Source organism: Odocoileus virginianus, chromosome 26, assembly GCF_023699985.2.
Source record: "Odocoileus virginianus isolate 20LAN1187 ecotype Illinois chromosome 26, Ovbor_1.2, whole genome shotgun sequence".
NCBI classification, from domain to species: Eukaryota; Metazoa; Chordata; class Mammalia; order Artiodactyla; family Cervidae; genus Odocoileus; species Odocoileus virginianus.
The window spans coordinates 39524312-39551976 of record NC_069699.1 but is presented as its reverse complement, the minus strand read 5'-3'; the positions used below and the strand labels follow the sequence as shown (position 1 = coordinate 39551976).

The window sequence follows — 27665 nt, the reverse complement described above, 5'->3', positions numbered from 1 at the left end:
TTGCTTCTTGACCCCCATATATAGGTTTTTCAGGATTCGGGTAAGATGAACTGGTATTCTCATCTCTTTAAGAATTTTCCAACTTTTGTTGTGATCCACATAGTCAAAGGCTTTAGTGTAGTCAATGAAGCAGAAGCAGATGTTTTTCTGGCATTCCCTTGCTTTTTCTGTGATCCAACAAATGTTGGCAATGATCTCTGGTTCCTTTGCCTTTTCTGGAAGTTCTTGGTTCATGTACTACTAACGCCCAACTTGAAGGATTTTGAGAATAACCTTACTGGCACTTGAAATGAGCACAGTTGTGCAGTACTTTGAACATTCTTGGGCATTGCCCTCCTTTGGGATTGAAATGAAAACTGACCTTTTCCAGTCCTGTAGCCAGTGCTGAGTTTTCCAAATTTGCTTGCATATTGAGTGTAGCACTTTAACAGCATCATCTTCTAGGCTGTCTCTTTGTTCCATAGGTCTATTTGTCTTTATGCCAGTATCACACTCTTTTCTGTAGCTTTGCATTAGATTTTTGAAATCAGGGAGTGTGAGGCTTTAGGTTCCAACTTTCTTTTTCAAGATCGTTGTGGTAATTTGGGGTCCCTTGAGAATTGACGTACTTGAAATATCCATCATGTTTATGTGTTCATTTAGTAATATACTTCTTGTTGAAAAATGCTAATGAGGTGAGTGGGTTGGGGATAGCAAAAGTGGGCAGGATAGGAGTGAAGTGGACAGCTTGTAAGTGATTTCCTTCCAGGAATCCTCTTTGATGAGCAACCATTTCTTTGTTCAAACCACGACTCGAGAGAACCTCCAGCCAGTTTCCTCTATAGATTATGTACTTTCTCTTTTTTCAGATCCCCACAAAGTTAAAAGAGGCATTGAGAATTGCCAAAGAATGTATAGAAAAGAGACTGATTGAAGAACAGAAACAGGTAAACTGCTAATAGTTCCTCTTTGCCTTTTGGTGTTTTAGCATCCCCATCCTCTGCTGTGGTGATCGCAGTGATTTACTTTTAACTGATCGTTCATTCCATAAACATGTCTTGCATGCTTGCTCTGGACCAGGCTCCATGTTCAGTGCTATGAGACAACTGAATACTAAACAGTCCTACCTGCAGGGAGCTCAGCCTGTGGCAGAAAGAAATGTGTTCCCAAAGGATGATCACTCTTTATGATCAGGGCAGACTGGGTGGTTGGGGGGTCCTCCATGTTTCATACTCTGATGGTTCTGGGGCCACACTCGTTTTCACTAAGAGAGGAAAAAGCAGGTAGGGACCTGGGGGTGGATAGGGAACAGTCTTCACCTGCTGGCATACTCTTCTTCCTGACATCCAGACCCAGTGTGGAGGCAGAGGCTGAGCACGGAAAGCATTTTCATCCAGATAATTTGATTTGGCAAAACATGGTAGAAATTTTCATTAGCGTAGGATATGCTTACATTTGTGGTGAACTGTGTTCTCTTAAAGATCCACCAGCATCGAAGACTGACGAGAGCTCAGTCTCACCATGGATCTGAAGAAGAAAGGAAAAAGAGGAAGATTTTAGCTCGAAAGGTAAGCCCGGTGTCTCTGTGAATTCTTTCTTGTGAATGCTTGACTTCATGTGAAGAAAGTTCTAAGTCAGTGATGTGCGTCTAGTTCTTAACAGATCTCTGTGCTGTATCTTTCTGAAAGCTAAAACTTTACAGATGACTGGTTAGCTGCTTCTCAACAAAAACCATATAATAGTGTCAGCAGATAAATGGACCATAGAATTCCCTGGCTTGCTGGGCTGATGATGGCCTTACTATAATTGTGGGGAAGGGTTGGCCTGAGATTGTAAACTCAGCATTCTTGGTTTTTATTTCTCCCTTTAGTTTTGGCTTGTGGCTTCTTCACTGTTATGAAGCTCAATATGACCTTGTGTGTAGCTAGTTTATGACTCTGTGCCTAAAAATGTTTTTATTCTGGTGTGTTCATTCTTTGCTTCCTACCCACCCCCCCTTTTTTTTTAAAGAAGTCAAAACGATCTGCTGTTGAAAATAGTGAAGAGCATTCAGCAAAATACAGCAACTCCAATAATTCAGGTAACTGATTATAGGTTATAGTGGGGCCTGGATCCCAAAGATTAGGGCCAGGAGTCAAGGTTCTTGGGTTCTTCTTACTGTATATAGCACAGGGGACTGTGCTCAATGCTTTGTGGCAGCCTGGATGGGAGGGGAGATTGGGGGAGAACCATGTATATGTGGCTGAGTCCCTTTGCTGTCCACCTGAAACTTTTATAACATTGTTAATTTGGCTATACCCCAATATAAAATAAAAAGTAAAAAAAAAGGAGTCCCTGGGTTCTACTAGGCAGTGTGGTGACAAATGCAGAAAACAAGAGAATTCTGTTCCCAGGGAAGAGTTACCATAGCATTGAAAGTCTCACAGGATTCATGTACTAGAAGGGACCCCAGAGCTTAATGGGCCACAAGCCTCTTCACCAATGGCAGGACTCGATCTGTCAAAGATGAGCATCAGCCCTTTAATGAAACCCCACCCAATAATGCAGTGCAAGGCCTTCTGCTTATCAGGAGAGGCTACACTAACTGAAATGGCCCTAAACCCTGCCCTCCGCTCGGTCCCCACGTGGCAGAAGGGCACGCCCTCCTCCATTAAGGAAACGTCTCCCCAGTGTGCGGGGATCGCAAAAGGCAACATTCCAGAAGGGCGAGGAAGGCATAGAGAGCACTGTCCCTGCCCTGCCTGGCTGGCTTTGGGCCTTCATGTCCCCATCTCTGGACATCAGATCAAGTGACCCCCTGGGACCTTGCAGTTCTTCTGCCTTTTGAGTCTGTGAAGTGGAGTTCCACTTGGAGAAGGGAAGGTTTCATCCTCACAGGGGCAGCTTTGCCTGAGCCCTGGAGGCCAAAGGAAGGGGATGGTTTTTTGTTTCTTTAGGTTGAGGGACAGTTGCACATACTTCCAGTCAGGATAAGGACCCAGTAGAGACAGAGAAACTGAAGATGCAAAAGAGAGTGATTGTTGAGGGAGGCAAGGTGAGAGGGTGCTAGAAGGCCATGGGGTTAGGATCAAGAGCCCAGCTGTCAGTCTCAGCCTTGGAGAAAACCCATGCATCCTTTCCTGGTGTCAGGAGCAAGTGGAGTAGGTGAAGAGGCAGAGGCATCTGAAGTGGAGGCGAGAGAGGAGATTGAGGGTGTTCACAGACCATGCCTTCTCAGATCTTTTAGGGAAGTCAGTGAGGAAGACATCTGCCAGGGGCAAGAGAAGAAGTGAGGGGTGTGAGACCTAAAGGCTGGGCTGGCTGCTGCCAGAGGATGCAGGCTGTGTAGGCAGAGCTGGAGCTGGAAGAGTTGGGATGGGAGAAGATGCTAGACTCCGGGAGGGTGGGAACTGTGCCAGCACCACTGCTTGGAGAGTCAAGCCAGAGAAGGGCTCGGGGCTCTAGGGGGGAAGAGAAGGAGGCCCTGGAGGTCTATATGAGGACCAGGGCTGGCTCCCTGTGGATGAGGCTGGGAGAGGAGGAAGGGGCTGGAGGCTATTGTGGCTGGTACATAATTTCAGAGTTGGAGGTCTGTTTTCTCATGGTTGATGGATTGGACGTGGGCCAGTCATTTTCACCATTGGCCTGAGAGTCGTGTCTTCAGTCAGCCTGTCACACTGGCAGACACTTTGTCCGATGTGGAGAAAGCCTGGCTCGGTGTCTCCACCTGCCTGCTTGCAAAGCTCTATGCCAGCTAGGGCTGTCCTAGCTCAATTGGTAAAGAATCCACCTGCAATGCAGGAGACCCTTGTTCGATTCCTGGGTTGGGAAGATCTGCTGGAGAAGGGCTAGGCTACCCACTCCAGTATCCTTGGGCTTCCCTTGTGGCTCAGCTGGTAAAGAATCTGCCTGCATTTCGGGAGACCTGGGTTCAATCCCTGGGTTGGGATGATCCCCTAGAAAAGGGAAAGGCTACCCAGCCCAGTATTCTGGCTTGGAGAATACATGGGCTGTATAGTCCATGGGGTCGCAAAGAGTCGGACACGACTGTATGACTTTCACTTCACTTCACTTAGGCCAGATGCAGCCAGGTGGGAGGCTAAGGACTCCAAGACACCACCTCAAGGAGTTTAGGAAAGCCAGGAAACAGTTGATAGAAAGGTGTAGATCATCTCCAGACCCCACTGAGTCACAAATGCAAACCTTCTCCCCTTTAAAACCCATGTTAGCACTACAAGCAGCGTAGTATCACAGTGGGCTGGATTTTGCCATCTTTTTCAGTAAAACGCCTCCCGTGTTTTATAGGAGGTGAGAGAATATTGAAAATAGTGGAAAGGGATTCAGCTGGCGGGAGATGTGGTTTAATTAGGACATTTCTCCTGTGCTTCGTGTCTGTGTGGTGTGGATGACGGGGGAGGTGGTGGCAGGAGGCGCCCCGAGAACAGGTGGTGGGCTCTCAGGGGCGTGGTCTCAGTTCTCCCTGCAGGGAGCTCTGGTAATCCTTCGCTAGGACCTCCATGTGAGGGAAAGGGCTTGTGTAGGCTATTCTATCTGCTCACTGGGCTACTTCCAGGTTAAGTCAGGAGGGTGTATTCTGGGGATTTCTGAGCAGCGGAAGTGATGCTGGGGAATTTGGGAGTATTTGAAATATAACAATGTTACTGGGTCCAGGAAAAGCATACAATCTATGGGGATATGCACCTTATTTTAATGTAAATAAGGGTGTTTGCTGAACTTCAGGTAAGAAAAAGCCTGGGAAGTCCACACACTGAAGAGGCTGATCCTGTCCACTTCAGGGTGCCTGCTGGTAAAATGGCACTTGCGCAGGGAACATTGCCGGGTGGATGCGCTGGAGACCTCTTGCTTCCTTTGGAGAGGCCTCCACTACACTGGCCTGCGCCCCTCCATCACCTGTTCTGCTGTGGCTCTGTCATTTGTCATTCATTATCCAGGAAGACGGGTTGGGTCCACACAAGAGACTGTAGCCAATTGCATAAGCTGTTGGATGCCACAGAGTTGATTTCAAACCAAGCAGGCTGTGGAGAGCGGTGGGAGGCAGTGAGGCCTGGGGAAGGAAATGCGCCCTGCACTGGGGTGGACGCCTGCGGTCACGGGCCCAGTCCCTGAACTCTGTCCCGCCTGCCTTCCTGCCACGTCCACACATGAGCCAAGTGCAGGGGCTCAGACAGTGGTGGGTCCCAGCTCAGGCCACATTCCAGATGCCTTTCTTTGGTCCCCATGAGGGTTTTCTCTGTTTTCTCTCCTAGCAGGATCTGGGGCCAGCTCACCTCTCACATCCCCGTCCTCGCCGACTCCGCCCTCCACAGCAGGTCAGTGACAAGGCAGTGACCTGCCTGCCTCCCCTTCTGCACCGGTGGGGAGGAGTGTGGGGCTCTCGCTCTTCTCGCCTTGGCTCAGACGTTTGAGGGGTTAGAAGGGACCATCCTCCTCCAGAGAAGCCAGTGGGGGTGCAGGTCAGCAGTGTCACTTGGGAGAAGCGAGGGTCTCAATTTCCAAACTCGGATTTCAAGGGGAACGGAATAGTTGGTTTTAGGGCCACTCACCCACCCCCTACCTCCAGCTCGCTCTCTTCGCTGTCAAGCCTCATGCAGGCTCCTTACATCAGACCCTGTCTTGGTATACGCTTAGGCTGAACAAAACAACTGCGCTGCTGCCCAGGGGCCCTGTCCTGCCAGGACTCTCTCCTCAGGGAGCCCAGCCACACTGCTGGCTTTGTCACAGAGCACAGCTGGTGAAATGCCCACCTATAGGAGTGAAATACCCACTGAGCTTCTGATTTCCTGATAACCGTTTGTGCTCTGTTCTGCTCTGCATCTCATCATCTGACCACTTTCCTGTGGCTAGCAAACCTTTGTTTCGCTTTTCTGACTTAAATCAGGTTTCTTGGAGTTTTGTTTGAAAAATGTAGAGGTTTTTTTTCAGAGAATACTTATAAAAATAACCTCTAAATGTGTGAAGTGGCCTCATAATGCTATCTTTTTTCTTTCTTTTTGGAACTAATATCTCTCTCCTAACGACTTTGCAAGCCCCATAAAAATGCATTGGGGTACCAGTATCTCCTTTCCCTCCTTAACTGAACCAGATGTTCTAGATGTCAGAGGAACTGGTTCTACCACTCAGGGCTTGCCGGCTGTGTTTGGAGGAGTCTCTGCAGCCCTTGGAAGGGAGAGTGGGCTGGGGTTGATTTATGAGTTGACAAGCACCATACTCATTAAGACTTAAAGTGGCGCCAGCAGCTACCAAGAGCATTACCCAACCCCTCTCAAATGCTTCTAACAGACCTTCCAAAAAGAAAAAAAAAAAAAAAAGATGATCATCAAATGTAAGGGGACTGGTTTGAAGGGCTTGCATCTGGCTGTCGGGTGTCTTGATCATGGAGGCTGGTTGCTGGTGGTTTCCTGTCGAGTGTTCTGGGGCCAGGGTCTATTTTAAATAAAGTGCCTGTCTCATGGAGACGTAATATCCTATTTCCTGTCTGACTTTGTCAGCAGATTTTACAAGAAGGCCTCCATATATTGATCCATACAGAAAGTAGACTTCTCTGTCTTTTGTGGCAGTGACCTCTATAGGCTGATCAGAAAGTTTTGAAGAGCCACTGCCCATGATCATGTTCAGCCATTTTCTAGATGAGAGGATGGATATCGATTTCACACCGCTTAGACATATTAAGGAAATAGGACAGAACTAATAGTGAGAATCCATGAAGCCTCCTTTAAGAAGTGAGGTGTCTGCTTAGACTTAGACGTGCAGACCTTCTTGCTGTGTGCATTTGAGGCGGGCAGTTACCTGCCAGTTTTCATTTTTAAATACCTTGGAGAATTCAGTCTGTTTGGATTGTGTTTGATGAATTCTCTAATCTGAGTTCTCAGTTCTGATACAGTAGCTGGTTTGCATGAAATGAGGCAACATTTAGAATGAGAAGAAAAAGAGGAATCTTTTGTAATTAGAGTCAGTGTTGGAAAAAACTTCATCTGAGGTGAGAGGGAACAGTCGGGAATATAGTTCCGTGTCCTGAAGGGTAGTCACACATATTCAGAGGGAAACACATGTGAGGCCCCAAGCACAATGCCCGGCAGAGATGCGAGGTGCCAGCAGGTGTTGGCTTTCTCTTTTTCTCTATGTCCTTTAATGTTTTACTGATGAAATGATTGACTCAGCCCCAGAGACTGTACTCTGACCTCTGCTGGGCATTTATTGTTACTGCGACTCATAAAAATAATAACTGGCATTTGCCTATCAACCTAGCATTTAAGGCCCCAAGCAAGCCACCCACAGGGAGTTTATTCATTCAGCTACTTTAGATGCATTTATCCAGAGCCTGCAGTATGCCTGGCACTGTGCTAATAAATCCTGGGTCACAGAGATGAGCACGCAGACAAGGCCCAACTGAGTGGCCTAGCATTGCCGGCACCTCTCAGCAGCTCCAAAATGATAGATACTGATCAAGCAAATGCTTTCCTCAGGTCCCGTCTGTGGTAATTTCCTCCCCCAATAGTTCTTCTTAAATAGAGAATCTCCTCCTAAAAAAAACTACCAACAAAGCAGCATCTCGAACTTCTGTACTGTGCAAGGCCTCACAGGTGGTACTGTCATGCTACCATTCCTATGGGAAATGCTCCACAAATCCTAGGGAAGATGGAGAAACTCTATATGCAAAAACAAAACTGGGAGCTGACTGTGGCTCAGATCATGAACTCCTTATTGCAAAATTCAGACAAATTGAAGAAAGTGGGGAAAACCACTAGACCTTTCAGGTATGACCTAAATCAAATCCTTTACAATTTTACAGTGGAAGTGAGAAATAGATTCAAGGGATTAGATCTGATAGACAGAGTGCCTGAAGAACTATGGACAGAGGTGACATTATACAGGCGGCAGTGATCAAGACCATCCCCATCAAAAAGAAATGCAAAAAGGCAAAGTGGTTGTCTGAGGAAGCCTTACAAATACCTGAGAAAAGAAGAGAAGCTAAAGGCAAAGGAGAAAAAGAAAAGATATATCCATCCGAGTTCAGACTTCCAAAGAATAGCAGGAAGAGATAAGAAAGCCTTCCTAAGTGATCAATACAAAGAAATAGAGGAAAACAATAGAATGGGAAAGATTAGAAATCTCATCAAGAAAATTAGAGATACCAAGGGAACATTTCATGCAAAGATGGGCTGTATGTTGTCACCCTGCTTATTTAACTTATATGCAGAGTACATCATGCGAAATTCTGGGCTGGATGAAGCACAAGCTGGATTAAGGTTGCTGAGAGAAATACCAATAACCTCAGATACACAGATGATACCACCCTTATGGCAGAAAGTGAAGAAGAACTAAAGAGCCTCTTGATGAAAGTGAAAGAGGAGAGTAAAAAAGATGGGTTAAAACTCAACATTTAAAAAACTAAAAGCATAGCATCTGGTCCCATCACTTCATGGCAAATAGATGGGGAAACAGTGGAAACAGTGAGCAGACTTTATTTTCTTGGTCTCCAAAATCACTGCAGGTGGTGACTGCAGCCATGAAATTAAAAGACGCTTGCTCCTTGGAAGAAAAGCTATGACCAACCTAGACAGTGTATTAAAAAGCAGGCACTTTGTTACTTTGCTGACAAAGGTCTGTCTAGTCAAAGCTGTGGTTTTTCCAGTAGTCGTGTATGGATGTGAGTTGGACCATAGAAAAGCTGATAGTCGAAGAATTGATGCTTTTGAACTGTGGTGTTGGAGAAGACTCTTGAGAGTCCTTTGGACTGCAAGGAGATCTAACCTATCCATCCTAAAGGAAATCAGTCCTGAATATTCATTGGAAGGACTGATGCTGAAGCTGAAGCTCCAATACTTTGGCCACCTGATGTGAAGAACTGACTCATTGGGAAAGAAAAGACCCTGATGCTGGGAAAGATTGAAGGTGGGAGGAGAAGGGGACAACAGAGGATGAGATGGTTGGATGGCATCACTGACCCGATATACATGAGTTTAAGCAAGCTCTGGGTGTTGGTGATGGACAGGGAAGCCTGGCGTGCTGCAGTCCATGGAATCATAGAGAGTCGGACATGACTGAGCGACTGAACTGAACTGAACTGAACTGGGTGAGGGCAAGGCTTTCAGCCTACTTGCCGCCTGCACAGCCCTTACTTAAACTGGTCCTTTCCGTTTCAGGACAGGCAGCCAGGCTTCTCACTGGGCTCATCTCTCTTGCTGCCTCTCTGCACGCTCCCTGTTTTATTGCTGGAATCACAATTTACTCCAATTTATGTCTTTACTTCTAGGCCACATTTGTGCTTTATCTGGGAACTAAGTCAAGCATAGTATTAATATCTTCTGGCTTTATGATAATATGCGATTTTCTCAAGAAATGAAGGAGAAGTCTTCATTTTCAAGGGCTAGCGTTGAAAAGGAATTCCTGCTGAAGGTAGCATCTCAAGCACAGCTCCATCTGGGAACCCTTGAGATCTACATCTTGGCTTGCAGAACCTAAACTTGAGGGTCACCACTCTGTAGTTCTAGATAGAACCTTGGAGAAGACACTTGACCTCCCTGGGCTTCAGATTTCAAAATCAACTGAGGCCAGATAGGGCTCCTGGGCATGGAGGCCCTTTTGTCCCTTGTTTCTTGTAGATGGGACACCAGCCTCCGTGACCATCCCTGAATTTCAAAGGGTAGAGTTGCTAATCAAGGGAGGAGCATCCAGAAACCTGCTGAGACAAGATTAAGCCCTGCACACACCTTAATCTTGTCAGGACCCCACCCTTAAACTCTTGTTACAAAACCCCTCACCAAATCCCCTGGGGGTAGAGATACATAGTTTTTCCAAAGCAGGAGCCCTCTGTGTTACCTGTGCCTGGCTAACTAATAAAGCTGTCCTTTTCTGCTTTCACCCAGAGAGGTTTGATTTAGCCCTGGTGTACAGAGAGGCAGAGCTTTCACATCAGCTTCCCGTTTGTAAACAAGGATAGCAACAGTGCCTGTCAGTGGATATACTATGAGGATCCAGAGAGTCCGGGCCTAGGAGGTTAGAACAGCACCTGATACACAGTCAGTCCTCAGGGCACTGTGAGTTACTGGGAGACCTTGAATAAGTCTTCTGGGTTTGGGTTTGGGTTGTTGTTGTTTATTTGCTAAGGCATGTCTGACTTTTTTGACCCCATGGACTGCAGCCCGCCAGGTGTCTCCGTGCGGGGGATTTCTCAGGCAAGAATTCTGGAGTGGGTTGCCATTTCCTTCCCCAGGGGATCTTCCTGACCCAGGGATCGAACTCTAGTCTCCTTCTTGACAGGAGGATTCTTTTGGGTTAAAAAGGCAAAAGGGAGGGGGTTAGAGGAGACCATCTCAGTTCTTTCTAATCAAGCATCCTCTAAACCCACTGTTTGCTGGACAATAACATCATTTATACCAGTGGCTCAGTGGGTAAACAGTCTGCCTGTAATGCAGGAGATACAGGAGACATGGGTTGAATCCCTGGGTTAGGACGATCCCCTGAAGAAGGAAATGGCAACCCACTCTGGTATTCTTGCCTGGGGAATTCCATGGACAGAGGAGCCTGGCGGGCTACAGTCCATGGGTCATAAAGAGTCGGACACAGCTGAGCACACTCACACCTACATCCATAAACCCACTGTGGCCTCACCCCTGGCAGTTTGCTCAGCAATAGATCAATTGAGGCAAGATCAGTTTGACAGCATTGACTTTCTTCCTGAAATCGTCAGTTTTAAAAGCATTTGTGGTAACTAAGGGTGATTTTAAGCTCAATTACTTTCAGGACAGGGCAGAAGAGACAAGTGTTTCTAAGCAAAGGAGTCTTACACTCCTGAGTCCTTTCCAGCATTTGTGTGAGGACTGAGGCCTCTCTTGTTTCTCTCTGAACCTCCCTGCCCAGGGCCTTTTCTTGAAATCCTTACCAGATTGATGGGAGAAAGAGTAGAAAGATTTCCTCAAGTTTGTTGGCAGTTCTGTTGGGTAAGGTGGAATTCTCTAAATTTTTTTTTTTTTTCCCAGTGAGAACATTCCTAGCTCGCTCTTTTTTCTAAAGTGTATGTTTCCTGCCTCTAGAAGGTCATTCTTTCAAGAACTTTGAGATACTTTATCCTGACTCATCTCTGGGTCAGTGTCACCAGCTAGTGTTTACACTCTGAATTCATGGAGCTGAGTGGTTTAGAAGTTTCTGATTTACATGCAGATATTTGCTCCTACGCTCCCTTTGGGAGGAGACAGGCCTGCAGTCTTGCTATTGTGTGTGTGTGTGTGTGTGTTTAAAAAGATTTGCAAAAAAAATAAAGATTTGCAAAAGAGTATAAAGAGTATTTGGGGAACTCTTAAGTAAGCAGGAAACCCAAATTATTATTGTTGTTAATCATTGTATTTCACATGATTTGAATGTTTATTTTGTCCTAGACACTGTTCTAGGAGATTTATAGTTACTGTTTTATTTAATCCTCATGAATACCTTCCTATCCAAGAAGCAGGGATTATACTTACAGCTCCATTTCACAGACAAAGACATTGAGGCTCTTGTGGACCTTGACTGAGGTCACACAAGTGGGAGATGCTGGAGCCAGGATTCAGTCTTAGTTTCTTGGCCTGTTCATCTCCCTGGTTCCTCCTGAGCACCTGCGCACTGCAGGGCCTGTGTTGTTAAAAGCTGTGCTTGGCTGGTGTGATAGGAGCCCTGAAAGAGGCGCTAGTGACCCCGGGCTTGGGACGGAGCTCCACCACTTGCCGGGTGACCTTGCACAAGTCATCTCCATTCTTTGAAGCTGTCTTTTAAGAGGATTCCTGGTCTTTATGAGGTAGATAATGTACACAGGGCTTGATAAGCAAGAAAGTACTGTGAAGTTAAGCTGTGAATACCCTGCAAGAGAATTCTAGCCCTCCTTGCTTGCAGATTATCATTTTAAGCAATAATTTTGAAGAGAGAGAGCTGGCAGTTGGTAGAAAGCCAGTCTGTGAGAGGGACTGCAAAGAGGGAAGTTTCATGTGTGCGGGACTGGAGGAGGCGGCGAAGGGGGCCTTGTGGGCACAGAATGACTGAGAACTTGAGTAACAGGAAGGAAGGTTTAGGATAAGTAAGACACAACTATGATGTGTAAAATAAGCTACCAGGATGTACTGTACAACACAGGGCCTAGAACCAAAACTTTACAATAACTCTGAGTGGAGCGTAACCTTTAAAAACTCTGAATCACTATATTGTACACCTGTAACTTATATAATATTGTACATCAACTGTACTTCAGTAAAACAAATAAATAAGGTACAAGAAAAGGAAGAAGTTCTTTTAGAATGTTGGAGCTCCCAGGATTTATCTAGCCACATCAAAGTCTGAAACCCACTCTAGGCTCAAAATAGACATCTGTGGCCCTAAAAATCGCCTCTTTTTCTCAAAACCACGTAAAGCAGTTTCCATTTGGGATGAGTGGGTCTGTCCCGTGGTGCTTCTGTAAATAGTGTGTTGGTTCTGCTCTGCTGCTGGCCTGCGGCCCTCCTCCCTGCCTCCAAGCCCAGTGTATGAGCTCCTTCCCTGGGTCCTCAGTTGCTGGAGTGGAGTGGGCAGGCAGTGGCCCCAGCATCCTCCCAGAGCTGCCCCAGGTCAGTGGTCAGCCTGCTGCACCCCACGTGGGCCTCTGACCAGTCCCTCCTCAGAGGAAGGGATTCTCCTTTAGGCGGGGGAGCAGGTTAGTTCATTCAGAACTCTGGGATTCACTGTCAGGGAAAAGTTTATCTTTCACAATTAACCTGGAATCTAGTTAGTGAAAAGGAGACAGGGAAAAAAATGTGTTTTTTTTTTTTTTTTTTCTGGCTGTGTTCTGAGGCTTGCATGATCTTTGGTCCCAATCTGGCAGTGAAAGTGTCAAGTCTTAATCCCTGGACTGCCTGGGAATTACCCCCCCCCCCCCGCCCCCACTCCCCCACCCTTTTTTTTAAATAGTTTTCTAGTCTTAGGCCCAGAGGTTAAAGCTTCTGCCTGCAATGCTAAGACCTGGGTTCAACCCCTGGGATGGGAAGAACCCCTGGAAATGAAATGGCAACCCACTCCAGTATTCTTGCCTTGAAAATCCCATGGACAGAGGAACCTGGTGGGCTACAGTCCATGGGCTCGCGAAGAGTCGGACACGACTGAGCGACTTCACTTCACTTCTTCACTTCAGTCTTAAGTAGATGCTGATGCCTTAGCCGAAGCTCCAAAACTTTGGCCACCTGATGCAAAGAACTGACTTACTGGAAAAGACCCTGATGCTGGGAAAGATTGAGGGCAGGAGGAGAAGGGGACGGCAGAGGATGAGATGGTTAGATATAACGTCACCGACTCAGTGGACATGAATTTGAGCAAAGTCAAGAGGATGGTGAAGGACAGGAAGGCCTGGTGTGCTGCAGTCCATGGGGTCACAAAGAGTCGGAAATGACTTAGTAACTGAACCACAAGCAAGTCTTAAGTAAGCTACCTCTGCTCACTGCCCTGTTTAGCCTCTGGATGTAAGCGCCTTCAGGGAAGGGCCCCGTGTTCCTGCCAGCTTACACATTCCCGTGCTTTTGCTCTTCCCAGGTTTGGAAAGACACATCTCTATTTTAGACTATAGAGGACTTGCGTGGACAAGTGATCAGTTCTCATTGTGCTCTCCTCTTCATAAACTGGCCTTATTTAGTAATAGAACTAGGTACACTCCCAGGACCCATTCCACTTTTCAGGGGAGATAAAACCATGATGGGTCTTCTGAATAGCACCTAACTGGTTCAGAAGAAAGAAATACAAAGAATGAAGAGGAAAGTGACTCATCGGTTACTCTGTTAGTATTAATATGTTTGCCATGTTCTTAAGAGGATCACCGTCATATTTACGAACTGTGCTTCTTGTGATTCACTTAAATTATACCCTAGTTTGCAATGAGAATAATCAGCATGTGATTCAGACTAATATTTTATTGTCTCTATTTGATTAAATGACACTAAATAATGTCACTAAATAATGACACTGAATAATGACTTGTGTCCCCCTCTCTCTCTCTTTGCTATTTTCAGTAGAGCATGCACCATATTGAACGTGAATTTTCGGTAAAGTAAGCTATACTGATTTTTCTAACTTTAAAGATGCTCTGTTTCTGTCTGTGAAATGGGACAATGTGTCTAGATCACTGAAGTGATGAACAAATGGGAAAGCTGATTCGAGACGATTTCCTTGTCTGGATATTTAAATGAAATACAGCATCTTTAAAAGGCGCCCCAGTGACTTCATTTACATTCATTTCATTTTCATCATGACCTTCAAAATTTTCATTTTTCACTCTGATTTTAGTTTTAAAATACAGCCCTAAAACCTACACATCAACTGCATGGCATTTTGGAATTTTAATTTTGGAAGCCAGCATCTCACAGTCCTGTTGTTGCAAACGTGCTGGTTCCTTGTTACTCTGACAAAAGGGAACGGACGTTGGGCAATTGCATTCCTGGTCACAGGGAAGCCACTTACTGGCTTTATAACTGATATTAGGGAAAACAGTTCTTTTTTAAGCATCCTCAATAATAATTGGGACATGAATACAGCCTCCCCATCTTTCTGAGGTAAAAGGCAAAGGCAGTTTCAAACAGCTGGGGGCTGCCTGCTTCAGGGGTCACTGGCCTCCAGTTCCTTCTGAGGGTAGCTGGTAGGTCTGGTGTTGGTCTGAAGGCCAGGTGATGTCCCTTCCTGAGTGTGGGGACCACGAAGGAACCCAGACCCGCAGGCAGTAGTTGACTGCCCACTGCCAAAGTTGGCCCAGGGAAGGGGACTCTCAGAGGTCCTTTTGACACGGCTGGGGAAGGCGTTTCTGCCTGGATCTAACCTGTGATCTTGCTGCAACAGTCTGTGGCCTGTTTCATGGCCTCTGCCGGGCTGCCAGGCTCCCATTTGGGGTACTGGGGAGGGTGGAATAGTTAACTCTCGGGGTTTTTGTCCAAGAGAAGGTGAGATTGGACAGATCATGACTGACCTGGTTATCACTGTAGATAAGCTGTTTTGGAGCATTCCGCCACCTGGGGTATTGGAGGCCAACATTTTTGAAAGCTAGATCCAGTTGGCAGTCAGTCTACTGTGGAATCTGGTGGTGTCCGCGACCTGGGGATGGGGCTTTAGGAGGCCTCTGGAGGGGCCCTCACTCACATCTGGGGAGTAGGGGAGCCCAGGCATCAGGCAGTTGTTCCAGATTTGTCACAGGCCCATGAGTCAACTCTGAGTTTGGATGGTGGTAACATTCCCCCATCTCCCACATTATTAGCCATGTGTTATAGCTTAAGTCCCAGTGAACCTTTAAAGGAATTTTGTGGACCATAGAAGAGGCAAAAAAGGAAAACTAAAAAAGGACCAAAAAAATTGATGGGACCTGTAGTTAAGACTGTGAGTCCCTGGGATGTGTTTTTGCCTCCTCCAAGGTCAAGCGTTGACCTTGACCTCTCTCCCCGCAACCCCCCCCCCACCTTCCTGAGGCTTCTGAGCTGCTCCTGGGCCTGACCCTATATGGAGATCTGCCCTGGTGGTTGCAGGCCCAGGGAGGAGAGGCAGACCTCATGGGATATGGGGCCCTTTACGATGGGTCTGGCCCTCTGTGAGGGCACCTCTGGCGACCTTATTTTTCCCTTTGGATGAGCGGACTCTCCTTGCACAGCCCCCAGCAGCACAGGTTATCCTGTGGTACTTTGGACAGTGGAATTATTTACCCACCTACATATTCAAAGCAATTCATTTAGACAGTCTTAGCCTTTACTTGGACAGTGAGGGTCTGTTTCCTGAGCATCAACCCCAGTCCCCAAACTGTGGTAGTGAATGTGCACTTCTAATTTTGAGTGCCCAGTAAGAATGAGGCCACTGTCCAGGGCTGGTTCCGCATGAGGGCCAAGCAGCTTAGTTCTGTGCCAAGATGGCAGCCTGTACCAAGTCTAGTCCCCGAGGCCCAGCTCTCACCTCCCAGAGTCCTGGGCTAGAAGGGTGGCTGGTTCCTGGGTAGTCAGTTCCATGCCTTTAGTAGAACAAAGTGCTGTTGCAGCCCTGTCTTCTGGTCTGTAACCCGCCCTGACTCTTCTGCCCGGGTCAAAGCCCAGAGCTGGGAGGCAGAAATGCTGGCGCTCATTCCCGTACATATTGGGCCCTCCAGGTCAAGTCCAATTCCGCTGCCCTTTTCTGGCCATTGGCTGAGAGTGCTGGGGAGGGGCACCGGGAGGGTTTTGGCATCCACTCAGTCCTCCGGGCTCTGCAGTTGAGTTCCAAGAGGCTTCAGAGGCCATCTCCCCTCCTGGTATTTTAATGGTCACTTTCCAAGAACACCCTTCAGAGGAACGCTTATATGACACAGCGGTTTTCCCTGCTCTTCTCATCTCTACAGTCATGTCAGGTTGCAAGTCCCTTTTTATCTCTGTAACCCTGTAACACCAGGCCAGGGGCATCTTCCCATAATCCACCCTGGCATACAACATAATAGAACTTCATTAGTTGTCATTATATAGAACCAGTGAAAATGACATTTTGTTCATCTGTCTGTGTTCACTATTTGTATTGCCATATTATTTGAGAATTTCAAGAACTCCAGAGCATGAGTGTGTGTATCTGTGTGATTCTTTAATTTCAGCTGCCTTTAGGTTTGGGTAAAAGATGTAAAGGAAGGTAAGTGGTTTCTATGAAATACTTTAACCATGGCCTATCACAGTTGGTAAAAAAAAAAAAAAAAAGGTTGCTCTTGTTGAATTATGTAACTGATGGTCCTGAACACCCATCTGTATAAAGTCAAGTTGTGGTGGGTATGTTCTCTTGTCACCACAGCTCAGGGAGGTGGTGGGGGAGCCTGGATCCAACAGAATGTCTTGCTGGGGCAGCCCTAGGATAGGGTGGAGGGCGAGGCTAGGAACAGAGAGGTGGAGTCATGGGGAGCTGCCCGGTTCCCAGGAAATGGGGCAACTCACTGTAGCACAGGCAACTTCTTTGAAGCAAGGCCTTTTCTCAACCTAGTGTTTATTTTGTTCGAAGGGGATGAAATTCATTTGTTGATTCAAAAGTATACAATTCAAGTGCACAACATCTGTGTACCTGGAAGGAAGCTAAGAGAAGTTTCAGATACCTGTTCAGTTTCCTTCTTGCCCACCAGGGTAGAGCCCGCCACTCCAGTCTCCCCCAGCACGTCAGCAAAGGTGTAGGGTCAGTGCATTTCTGTCTTGTAGGGTTGGCTCCCAGTAGAGACAAGGGTGTTTGAGTTTGAGGAAGACACCTCCTTGAGAGTGCCATTGCAGGAGAAAGTCCTCTGCCCCTTGCTGAGCACTGCTGACAATTATTAGCATTTTATATTTCTTTCAGGCAACCTAGTACACTCAAGACAGATGAAAAAAAAAAAAAAAGACCCTCCTGAGGAGCCCATAACCCAGCAGACAATGGTTCCTTGCTGAGAATCCTAAGTGGTTTGTCATGTCATGTTAAATCACATCCTTCAAATACTGTGTGCGTTGGAGCAGCTAAACTGTTCACCCCTTTCTAGTAATCGGTATTTAGGTAGCCCAGCTCTGGGCATACAGATGTCTGTCTTTCATTGCTAGCCCAGGAGTAGGTGGAGCTGCCTGAAACCTGGAAAGAGTAGGGAAGGGAACCTTTCTTTTGGGATCATTTTTAAAATCTGGAAATTCATCTATGCAGGGAATATCACTCTGTGTAGTTTTATGTAATCTGTGATATTTGTTTAGTCTTTTCTCACATGACTGTTAACTTGGAGGAAATGGCAACTTTAAAAAAATCACAAAGTATCTTAGACCCTCTGAGGGAAAATGTTTGCAGTCTTCCCCAAGTCCTTTCTGCCCAGGACTGAGCATACCATGTGTGCAGGGTACCTGCAGAAATACTGACTATCCCCTCTCCTCCACAGGGATGTCCGCGTTACCTCCACCTCCTCCACCTCCGCCTCCACCAGCAGCAACTCCCTCACCTCCTGCGAGCACAGAGGTGCCCTCACAGCTTCCACCCCAGGCTGTGAATGGCGTGAGCCGAGGGGCCTTACTCAGCTCCATCCAGAATTTCCAAAAAGGAACTTTGAGGAAAGCCGAAACCTGTGATCATAGCGCTCCTAAGATCGGCTGAAGCTTCGTGTTTACACTCGGAGGGGAAAGTTCTTTGTTTTTTTTTTCCTTCCACCTCCACCCCCTGAAGTACCCTCCTTCTGGATGAATAATTGCTGAGCCAGTACAGCCACATACGACTTTGCAGATGCTCATGTAAGGGGCTTTTCAAGAGGGAAACACAGTCTTCAAGTAGAATAAAGTCAGGCTGGCATTGCTGCCTTAAGAAATATTTTGCTCCTTGGTTAGCTTCCAGAATCTGGTTCACCCTCTTTTGGTGCGCAGCAGCGTTATCAGAATCAATAATCAATTATTTCCACCAACTGAAGGAAATGGACAAAAAACAAAAATGATGACAATATTCAGTCACTGAGGTAAATGGCCTTGGTGTTACAATCCCTCCCATCCCGCCAGACAGCTCCTAGAACTGTTCCTCTCATAATTTCTCTATTCTAAAGTATTTTCTGGTTATTTCTTAGATAAAACTGTTTTTTGCTACCTTTAATTTCATCTTAGACATTAACACTGTAGCCCAAAGCATAGTGATGTCGCTGAGAGTCAGAGAAGCAACCGAGTTCTTCATCTCCCCCTCAAGTAGAAGGTGGAAGTTCACAGCCTTCTCTCAAGTTCAGTCAGGAACTCCTTTGTGGTTACAGAACTCAGGGCTGCTAAAGGGACTCCTCTAGGCTCTTTGTTCCTTTTAGTTAGTATGTGTTGAATCGACAAAAAAATGTTAACATCAGGAAAAGCTCTTGCCAAGTCAAGGATCTTCTTAATCCTTAGCATTTAAGTCAAGTTTGGGGCTTGGGGGGGGGGCGGTCATTATTACAAGTAAATTTGGCATCTATAGAAATCAGTTCTGATTTTTGAAAGATTTATCCAATTATATCATCTTTTTAACATTACTCATTTATTAGAAAGATCCTTTATCCTATGATTTGCTTAAACCCTTAAATAAATTGCACTTTAAAGGATTATAAATAATCCATCTAAAAAAATCAAGTTATACACATCAGTGTTGGTTACTATGCAGAGAGAATGTCATTGTGTATAGTTTCATGTAATCTGTGATAAATGTTCAGCTGTATTTTTTATTAAAATAAACTGTGTCAAGAAAATGTATTGTTTTTAGCTTGGCTAGATATTTTAATGGGAAGTTTTTGTACCACTTATGTGCTTCTGTAACTAACTTACATCTATCTTTTCCATCTCAACTTCTGAGAAGAGCAGTGTATGGCAGAATATTATGTTCTTTGGCAGTGGGAAAAATACCTGACATGGACCTTGGTTTAACTTTGAAGAGAACCTACTGGAATTAAGCATCTGAAGAGTCGGTGGGCAAGTTTCTGTTGTGAGTGATGCAGTCTAGATTAGCATTTAGTTCCTGATGGCACTAATTTCTTAACAGAATTCTAGGACTTCTATGCCACATTTATTATCTCTAGAATATAAAAATACCATTAGTCATAGTTAGGAATTCCTTTATTCCTTATCAAAACAATCTTAACAGTAAATGTAGATTAAATGCTTTTATTTTTACATATAAGTTATCCTTTTTTGGATATATCTTTCATCAGGACTCTGCCACATTTACACCATGTTCTTCCAGTGAGAGGGTAAAATTGCACATGAATCTTATTCAAAGAACATGGTACTGTAACAGACCAAAAAAACATGGAACTTAGGAGAGTGGAGAGTTTTACCACAAACACATTTAAACTTCTTCCCAGTAAAAAAAAATCTGTTGTTGCTTCAGAGATAACTTTATGAATTAAAAGGTCTTATAGGACAATCCAGATGAAGAGTCAGCAAGTATTTTAAGTAAATTCCAATGACCTGAACTTCATGTCCAAACTAGATATTCAGTGTTTTCTTTATTGCAAATATGATGTCTTTAACCTGAGGTACAGAGTTGTCTTCTAGAATCTTTGCATAAGGCATAGGCACATCGGCACCAGTGACACGAACTGCAGGAGCATCCAGGAAATTGAACGCGGGGCCTAAGAGGGAAGGAGGTGCAAAGTGAGAGAGGCAAGGAAAAACCAGCTGAGTACCACCGCCTCAGCACAGCAGGTATGGCTGCCCAGACGAGGGAAGTCTGAAATCTAGGCTAATTACAAAGAACTGTTCATGGTTTTGCTTTTTTCAAACATTTACGCAAAGGAAAAATACCCAGCTGACAAGTTGAAAATTTCAAGTCATTTGATCATTCCTAGCTTTTGCTTGTTCTGTCCTGTAATAGACAGTGTTATTACAGCTTAACTCTTCTGGAATCAGTGTCTCTGAAATACCTTCCATGATCCTGGCACAGATTTCAGCTCCTACTCCGAATTGTGGCCAGCCTCCTTCCACGGTTACAAGGTGATTGGTCTTCATGACACTGGCTTCTATTGTTTCAATGTCCATTGGCCTGATGGTTCGCAAATTTATCACCTAGACAGACAATACAGTAAATAGCTTTCCAGAGCCACTGCCTCGCAAACAGTTTTATCCCCATAACGCCACTTCCCTTCTTGTGTGTGTGTGTTCTAAGTCACTCAGTCATGTCTGAGTCTTGACAACCACATGGACTGTAGCCCGGTAGGCTCCTCTGTCCATGGGATTTCCCAGGCAAGAATACGGGAGTGGGTTGCATTTCCTACTCCAGGGGATCTTCCTGACCCAGGGATGAAACCTGCATTTCCAGGCAATCTTCGAGTCTGGGGAAATCTGCCTGTGTCAAAGGGGAAACTAATGAAAAGCTACAAGCAGCTTTGTTCGCTTGCAGAACCCACCTGTCCTCCCTTGGCTCTAACTTCCTCATCAGAACAGAGACTAACACGTGAGTGCTTACCAAGCACCAGCGCTACAATAAGTACAAGTCCACAGCCACCCTGGCGGGACAGTAAATGTATTATCCTCACTTTACTGCTGATGACGCTGAGATTCATTAGAGTACACATATAACTTGCTCAGGCATAACTAGCAAGTGGTATCTCCTGGGTATCAAAGGGTTAGACTCAATGACTTCTAAGTTTTCCATTCTCCCCACTTCCAGCTCTAAGGTTGGATCTTTTTTTTTTTTTTAATCTAACTTGCTTTCACTTTATTTTCCAAAGATATTTCAATATTAATACAAAGAAACTTCTTTTTTTTCTTTTATAACATTTTATTTATTTTATTTTATTTTTTTTGAGCTTGTGATATAGTTTTTTTTTTTTCCATTTATTTTTATTAGTTGGAGGCTAATTACTTTACATCATTACAGTAGTTTTTGTCATACATTGAAATGAATTAGCCATGGATTTACATGTATTCCCCATCCCGGTCCCCCCTCCCACCTCCCTCTCCACCCGATCCCTCTGGGTCTTCCCAGTGCACCAGGCCTGAGCACTTGTCTCATGCACCCAAGGTTGGATCTTAACTTGATAAAACAGATACCAAAAAGATCCAGATACTAGCTGGTAAAAAGCTAGGTATTTGAAAACTAAGTAGGTTCCCACCATTAAGCTGAGACAGAACTAAGCGACAAAGCAAGATTTTATATCTAATTAACCTGTTACAGAACTCAAACTCCTCTTTCTGGGTCTTAAATTTAAAGGTATCTTTCTGATTCTCTAAGAACACGTGAATGTCCACTTACCTCACATTCAATTCCCTCTTTAGACAGCACTGTTGCAGCTTCTAAGCAGTGGCCCACAGGTCTTGAATGAGCAACTATAGTTACGTGTGTTCCTGAAACAAAGTTGTCACAGATCAGAGGTCAGGCTGAAACCAAACACACTGTCCTTCTCTGTAGCCAGCTGTGGTTCTTGTTCATTTGTAAAATCTTAACTTCATTCCAGTGAGATGCGGAATGTGACAGCCTTTCTGAAAATGAAGTACACATCTACTAGGCTCAGATTTAGAAAAGCACAAATACATGGTGCAGTCAAGGCATAACACATTTTAAGCTTGAACTCATCCTATAATTTCCTAGTCAAAGTAAAGGCCAGTAACTTCTAGATCGACATAAACAGAAGGAACAGAGTACTAATAATGTTGAAGTGCATACTAATTTCTCTTACCTTGCCTTTCTATTTTGGCTTTTCCAATAGGGATCAGAAAATCTTTTGACTGAGCTTCTGAAGGAAGTTCAAAAGGTACTCCATACATCAATTCATTCTCCAGCACCACCACTGCAATATATAAATATTTAAACCAAAGTAACCACATGACTAAAAAGATCTACACAACACTATCATTCATTCTGTGAGATGTTTCACCATGCTGATTAGGAAGCATCAGTGTCCAGTACCCTTATGGAAGGTTTAGATACAGACATCTATAGTCTGGTTAATTCTGATTTTACCTCTGGGGTTAAACAAGTGTTACAGGTATGCAGTAAATTTCTCTTGTACCTAACTGGCCCCCATATAGTAACAGATAAGAAAAACACTATTTTGTTTTTATGTTTACTACATCTGTAAATCTCTAACATATATCTACGTCTAACTTTAATGATCTTTAATGGTTCCTTCCATGCATATATTTCATTTTAGCACTTCAATGTTCAAAAGAGATGCACGACACACCCCTCTACTGACCTGGGTTGTTATCCCGAATGGCTGATTTAATAAGCCCTTTTGCATCCTCTGAACTCCAGGGGCTGACCACCTTTAAGCCTGGGCAATGCCCATACCAGGCAGCAAAACACTGTGAGTGCTGGGCAGCTACACCTGCTGAGGCGCCATTGGGCCCCCTGAAGACTATGGGCACAGACTGAAGGCCCCCTGACATGTAGTACGTCTTGGCAGCTGAGTTTATAACCTGGTCGATGGCTTGCATAGAGAAATTGAAGGTCATGAATTCACAAATGGGCCGTAACCCAGCCTGTCAAATAAAAAATGTTGAAAAGATGTTGAAAAGACTGGAAAACATCAGTTTAGAGTGGCAAATAACTACTTTGCCCCCTCAACACTCAAGCAATGATTTTAAAAAGGTCTTGTTAAAAGAAATCTCTGGGTGACATTCACAAAGAAGACTACATACCATAGCTGCACCTACAGCAATTCCAGCAAAACCCATCTAGAAAATAAAATGCAGATGTAAGTAAAAATCCACAAAAATTAGAGTAGTTCCCTTTAACAAACATGCCCCTCCAAGGTCTGCTTCCTGATGGAAGGCTTACCTCAGATATGGGAGTATCTATGATCCTCTTATCTCCATATTTCTTCCACAGGCCTCGACTAACCTATAATTAAGGAATGACCCCATTACTTCTAATTGTACTGGGGGCAAATGGCCACCTCAATTCTGTATAGTGTTTTTTTTTTTCTCTTAGTTACCTTATATGCCCCATCGTACTGGGCAACTTCTTCCCCAAGGAGAAATACCTTCTCATCTCTTTCCAGCTCCTCATCCATGCCTTGATTTATAGCCTCACGAACTGTTACCTGTCACAGGTATGGGAAAGCAGTCAATAAACTACAGGATTACTTAGGATACTACTGAGATTCTCTCTTGACCTAGGCTGCCCATAGCACATGATACAAAAACCCTCAACAGAACAGGCTTCTCTTTAAAAGTTCAAAGAATTTAAAAAGTAACATTTCTATTGCTCATTGCCAGTCTATGATTAGATGTATAAATAAGAAGTATACTAAACACTTCCCTTTTTAATATTCATTGGCTGCACTGGGTTTTTGTTGCACATACGGGATCTTCGCGTTGTGTCACGCGGGATCTTTCATTGTGGCTCACCGACGCAGCAGTTGCCATACAAGAGCTCAGTAGTAGTGGCGCACATGCTCAGTTTCCCGTGTGGGATCTTAGTTCCCCGAACAGGGATAGAACCCACGTCCCCTGCATTGCAGGGTGGATTCTTAACCACTGGACCAGCAGGTAAGTCCCCTTTTTCTTAATGACTACCTAATCTTGAGAAATCTGCGTGCTCGCCAGACCAGTTCACAGGTGCTTTCCTAAGTAGACAGTACACTGGATAATTTTATTTCCACATTTGGTATACTGTGGGGCAGAGAACAGTTAAGGAAGCCTAAGTAACACTACATATTGAGCACTAACTAAGAGCCAGACACTGCCAAACACTTTGCCTTCAGGATCTAGGAATTACTCAACTATAAAGGTTGGCAGAATCCTCCAGTAACAAAAATGAGAAAAGAGAGAAATTCGTCAAAAACTTGAACACAGAATTGCCATATAATCCAATAATTCCAACTTCTAGATTTATACCCCAAAGAACTGAAAGCAGGGACTCAGATAACTGCACATCAATGTTCACAGCACCATTATCCAAAACCCAACAGGTGGAAACAACTCAGGTGTCCATCAGTGGTGAGTGGGTAAGAAAAAGTGGTATATGCCTACAATGGAATACTATTCAGCCTTAAAAACGAAAGGAATTCTGACACATGCTACAACATGGATGAACCTTGAAAACTGGGTAAGTGAAAGAAGTCAGACCTATAAAGAAAAATATTAAATTCCATTTATAGGCCATCCCTGCTGCTACTGCTGCTGTTAAGTCGCTTCAGTCGTGTCCGACCCTGTGCGACCCCATAGACAGCAGCCCATCAGGCTCCTCTGTCCCTGGGATTCTCCATGCAAGAATACTGGAATGGGTTACCACTTCCTTCTCCAATAGGCCATCCCTAGAATACATGAATTCATCACCACAGAAAGTACCGAGGCGTTAGAGGTTACCAGGGGCTCAGGGAGCGTTACTGTTGAATAAGTAAGTTTCTGCTTGGGACGATGATAAAGTTCTGCTGGTGAATGGACGACATGCTAAATGTACTTACTGCCACTGAATACACAGTTTAAAACAGTGAATTTTGTTATGTGTATTTTACCACAATAAAAAATTTTAAGGGGAGGTGAGGGAAGAAGTGTTAAGTCTAGTTCCCTCAGATCGGCCATTTGACTCCACTAATCCTCGCATGGGTGACATGCGACCCCAGCCTCTGCCCTGGGACCAGGGGCCCTTCCCGGCCCGACTAGCGTCCGGGCTGGTTACCTGCAGTGCAGCCGGCGCGGTCCGGTGGAACCGCCTCCTCAGCAGCCCGGAGACCTGGCAGGGAGACAGACAGGACGCTCAGAGGGGGACTGAGTGGGCAGGGGTCGCGCAGGGTCATAAGCGAGGGAGCCACTGCCTACCTGCTCAAGGGGTCTCCGCACCAACACAGCAACCACCGCCATCTTGACCGTGTCCTCTAGCCGCTGCCGAATGACAGCACAGCAGGGCCGCGAATGAGTCGGACCCCGCTCCCCGCCGGCGCGGGCCAATGGCAGGGCACGACGCCTGCGTGCCCCGCCTCCCGCAGTGCGTCATGGGCGAGGGGGCGGGACCACGGGACGTGTGGGTAGTCCCAGCCTGCGGCGGCCGGGAAACAAGTAGAGAGAGCAGGCGGCTGCTGGCGCTCTGGGTGCACGCCTGGGGCGCGTCCCTTCGTGTTGGTATTTTGAACGCGGGGCCCGAAAGTCAGACGCTGAGGGGCGTAACTCGAGGCCGTGAAAACTGCAGGCACAGAAACGCTTTGGTACGAAGTAGCACTTTATACATAATCTGGTGACTGGGTATTTACAGTCTGACAAGTTGCTCTGGAAACACTCTTTTGGTTCCTTAGAATATGAACTGGAGCTAGCTTTCACGTGTGCCAGGCATTATGTTAAGTGCTTTATGGCTCACTTAATTCTCATAGGAACTCTCTCAGGTAATTAGTGTTAATGTTATTAGCTCTATTTCTCAGATGGGTAGACTGAAGTAGGGAGGCAGAATTTGACTTTAGGACTCCTTACTGTAAAAGGTAGTCTTTCCCCACTGCTTGGTAAAGCGGAAGTTGGGGTCCCAACCTGGGAGGGAGTTACAACAACCTGCATTTAGAGACGGCCTATCACCTGAGAAGAGGGCGTCAGAGAATGAGATGGCTGGATGGCTTCACCCATACAATGGACATGAACTTGGGCAAAGTTTTGGGAGATGGTAAGGGACAGGGAGGCTTGACGTGCTGCGGTCCATGGGGTCACAAAGAGTCGGACACGCGTAGTGACTGCACAACAGCAACATAACCTGACTAGGAAAGCCTCTGGAAGCTTTATCTCATTGGTCTCATTTCGACTTGGGGGCGAGGGGAATGGGTCAGGTAGGACCTCTGGGGACTCCCCCAGTCCTCAGTCTTATCCAGAACATGTCAGAAATTTCTATGAGGGCTGCGAGCTGCTGGTCTGCAACCTGAGAATCTGGGTTTACTCTAAGGGCCCGGAGAAGCCAGTGCAGCAGGGGAGAGACTAGGTCACAGGAATCTGGTTGCTGAATGGGAATGAGAGGAGAGGGGTGAGGGCAGAAGCAGGGAGACCCCAGGGAGTCTTGGTAGAGAGAACTGAAATAGAGGACAGCTTCAACATGAAGAGGAGGTGACAGGTTTAAGATCTGTTTGGGACTGGAATCAATAGGGTTGCCATGAGGGAAGGGGAAGAGTTGAGGAAGATTTAGGTTTTCTTTGTTTTTGTTGTTGTTGGATGGGTAGGGGAAGGGAGGAGACTAAGTGTAGGTGGGAGGTAAGACTCTATTCTGAATAAGCTGTATTTAGACAACTGGATCATACTCAGGTTGAATGTTTGGAGCCTGGAGCTAGAGGCTAGTTAGTGCTAGAGAAATAAATTTGGACACAGCTGCTTGGGCGTGGCTTTTAGTCTCTAGACTTTTGCTTCATCATCTTTAAAATGGAGAGTTTGTCTCTAAGATGTGAAGTCAAGATGTTCTGTCTTCCTCACCTGACATCATTGCCTAGTCCCTTCAGTCTGTGGACTGAAATAAAAACACACAACGTGAGAGCTGTGAGGTTCGTTTTATTTGGGGGCTTAATGAAGACTACACCCCAGGAGACTGCTCTCAGTACATTGTGATTTGGAGAAGGGTATGCAGTCTGGCACACATCGGGGTAGAAGATTACTGCTAGTCATGAGTAGATATTTTAGTTAATGATTTTTAGTGCTTTTCCAAGTATGGTGAGATGCAGGAAATTGGGTTCATAAGCTTTTTTCCTGAAATTATCTGAAGGCCTGTTTTACCAGGTGTTCTCAGAGCTTGGAGTGCCTCATTTTTCAGTCTTTGTCCTGAATTCCTTTCAGGGTATGCTGATGGTCAGCAGTGGCAGTGGCTAATAACTCAACTCTTGTAGAGCACAATGGCAAGCAACAGTTTTTACTTGTCAGGTCCTTGACAGGAAACCAGTACTTCTCCGGCAGCCACACAGCATCCTCAGGAATATCCTCAAATTTGAGATATCACCCCTCACTGGTTCCTGGGTTCTGCTTAGAACAAAAATGTAAGTCAGTTCTCTTGCCTCTCTCACCTCTCCCACCATCCAGCACTAAAAGATTTCAGAATTACAAAGCAAAAGGAGATACCAAGGTAAGGGAAGAAAGGCCTAAAGAGAAGCCAAAAATATGGACTATGATGTAGACAAAGGACAGTATTCTTGGCCTTTATTTACACAGAGACCCTAAAAAACCAGTAATCCTGAGACTGTGTAGCCAGCTTGACCACTTCAGTCAGAATGGCAGTAGCAACTCCAGAGGACTCAGGCGGTCTCAGGTGAGAATTTCCTTTAAAATACTGACTGCAAACATTTCAGACACATTGAATATCTTCATCTGTATATATGC

General features: G+C 45.4%; 3 protein-coding genes across 23 annotated transcripts in view; 2 read left to right on the top strand and 1 right to left on the bottom strand.

Moving 5' to 3' along the window:
* Window positions 1-19138, top strand: part of PXK (PX domain containing serine/threonine kinase like) — a 79835-nt gene extending 60697 nt beyond the window's left edge. For 2 of the 11 annotated variants that reach the window (XM_070455800.1, XM_070455809.1), the window contains 5 exons: window positions 849-926; window positions 1461-1547; window positions 1990-2059; window positions 5226-5288; window positions 17831-19138. In XM_070455800.1, the coding sequence (XP_070311901.1) occupies window positions 849-926; window positions 1461-1547; window positions 1990-2059; window positions 5226-5288; window positions 17831-18042 (510 nt within the window). In that variant the 3' untranslated portion in view covers window positions 18043-19138. Of the gene's footprint in view, window positions 1-848; window positions 927-1460; window positions 1548-1989; window positions 2060-5225; window positions 5289-12539; window positions 12549-13976; window positions 14015-16562; window positions 16588-17830 lie in introns of all 11 variants that reach the window. The other 9 variants (XM_070455811.1, XM_070455810.1, XM_070455808.1 and 6 more) reach the window with 9 other exon arrangements.
* Window positions 19139-19484: 346 nt separating this feature from the next.
* PDHB (pyruvate dehydrogenase E1 subunit beta) lies at window positions 19485-25263 on the bottom strand. Its single transcript, XM_020887441.2, has 10 exons — window positions 25155-25263; window positions 25015-25068; window positions 23327-23434; window positions 23170-23232; window positions 23031-23066; window positions 22586-22871; window positions 22067-22177; window positions 21643-21734; window positions 20312-20453; window positions 19485-20020 (listed from the first exon to the last, which is right to left on the bottom strand). The coding sequence occupies exons 1-10, from the start codon at window positions 25194-25196 to the stop codon at window positions 19875-19877; spliced, it is 1080 nt and encodes a 359-aa protein (XP_020743100.1). The 5' UTR covers window positions 25197-25263; the 3' UTR covers window positions 19485-19874.
* Window positions 25264-25370: 107 nt separating this feature from the next.
* KCTD6 (potassium channel tetramerization domain containing 6) overlaps window positions 25371-27665 on the top strand; it is a 44457-nt gene continuing 42162 nt past the window's right edge. For 4 of the 11 annotated variants that reach the window (XM_070455817.1, XM_070455816.1, XM_070455815.1 and 1 more), the window contains exons 1-2: window positions 26082-26140; window positions 27129-27325. The gene's annotated coding sequence lies outside the window, so the exon portion shown is untranslated. Of the gene's footprint in view, window positions 25538-26081; window positions 26141-27128; window positions 27412-27497; window positions 27595-27665 lie in introns of those variants that run through there. The other 7 variants (XM_020907835.2, XM_020907809.2, XM_020907808.2 and 4 more) reach the window with 7 other exon arrangements.

What these genes read in the sequence shown, in the direction of transcription:
- PDHB (XM_020887441.2), bottom strand. Translation starts at nt 25,196, where the DNA reads ATGGCGGTGGTTGCTGTGTTGGTGCGGAGACCCCTTGAGCAG. An exon ending in TGCGGAGACCCCTTGAGCAG is followed by an intron (nt 25,069 to 25,154) that starts GTAGGCAGTGGC and finishes TCTCCCTGCCAG; the next exon opens with GTCTCCGGGCTGCTGAGGAG. An exon ending in AGTACGATGGGGCATATAAG is followed by an intron (nt 23,233 to 23,326) that starts GTAACTAAGAGA and finishes CCTTAATTATAG; the next exon opens with GTTAGTCGAGGCCTGTGGAA.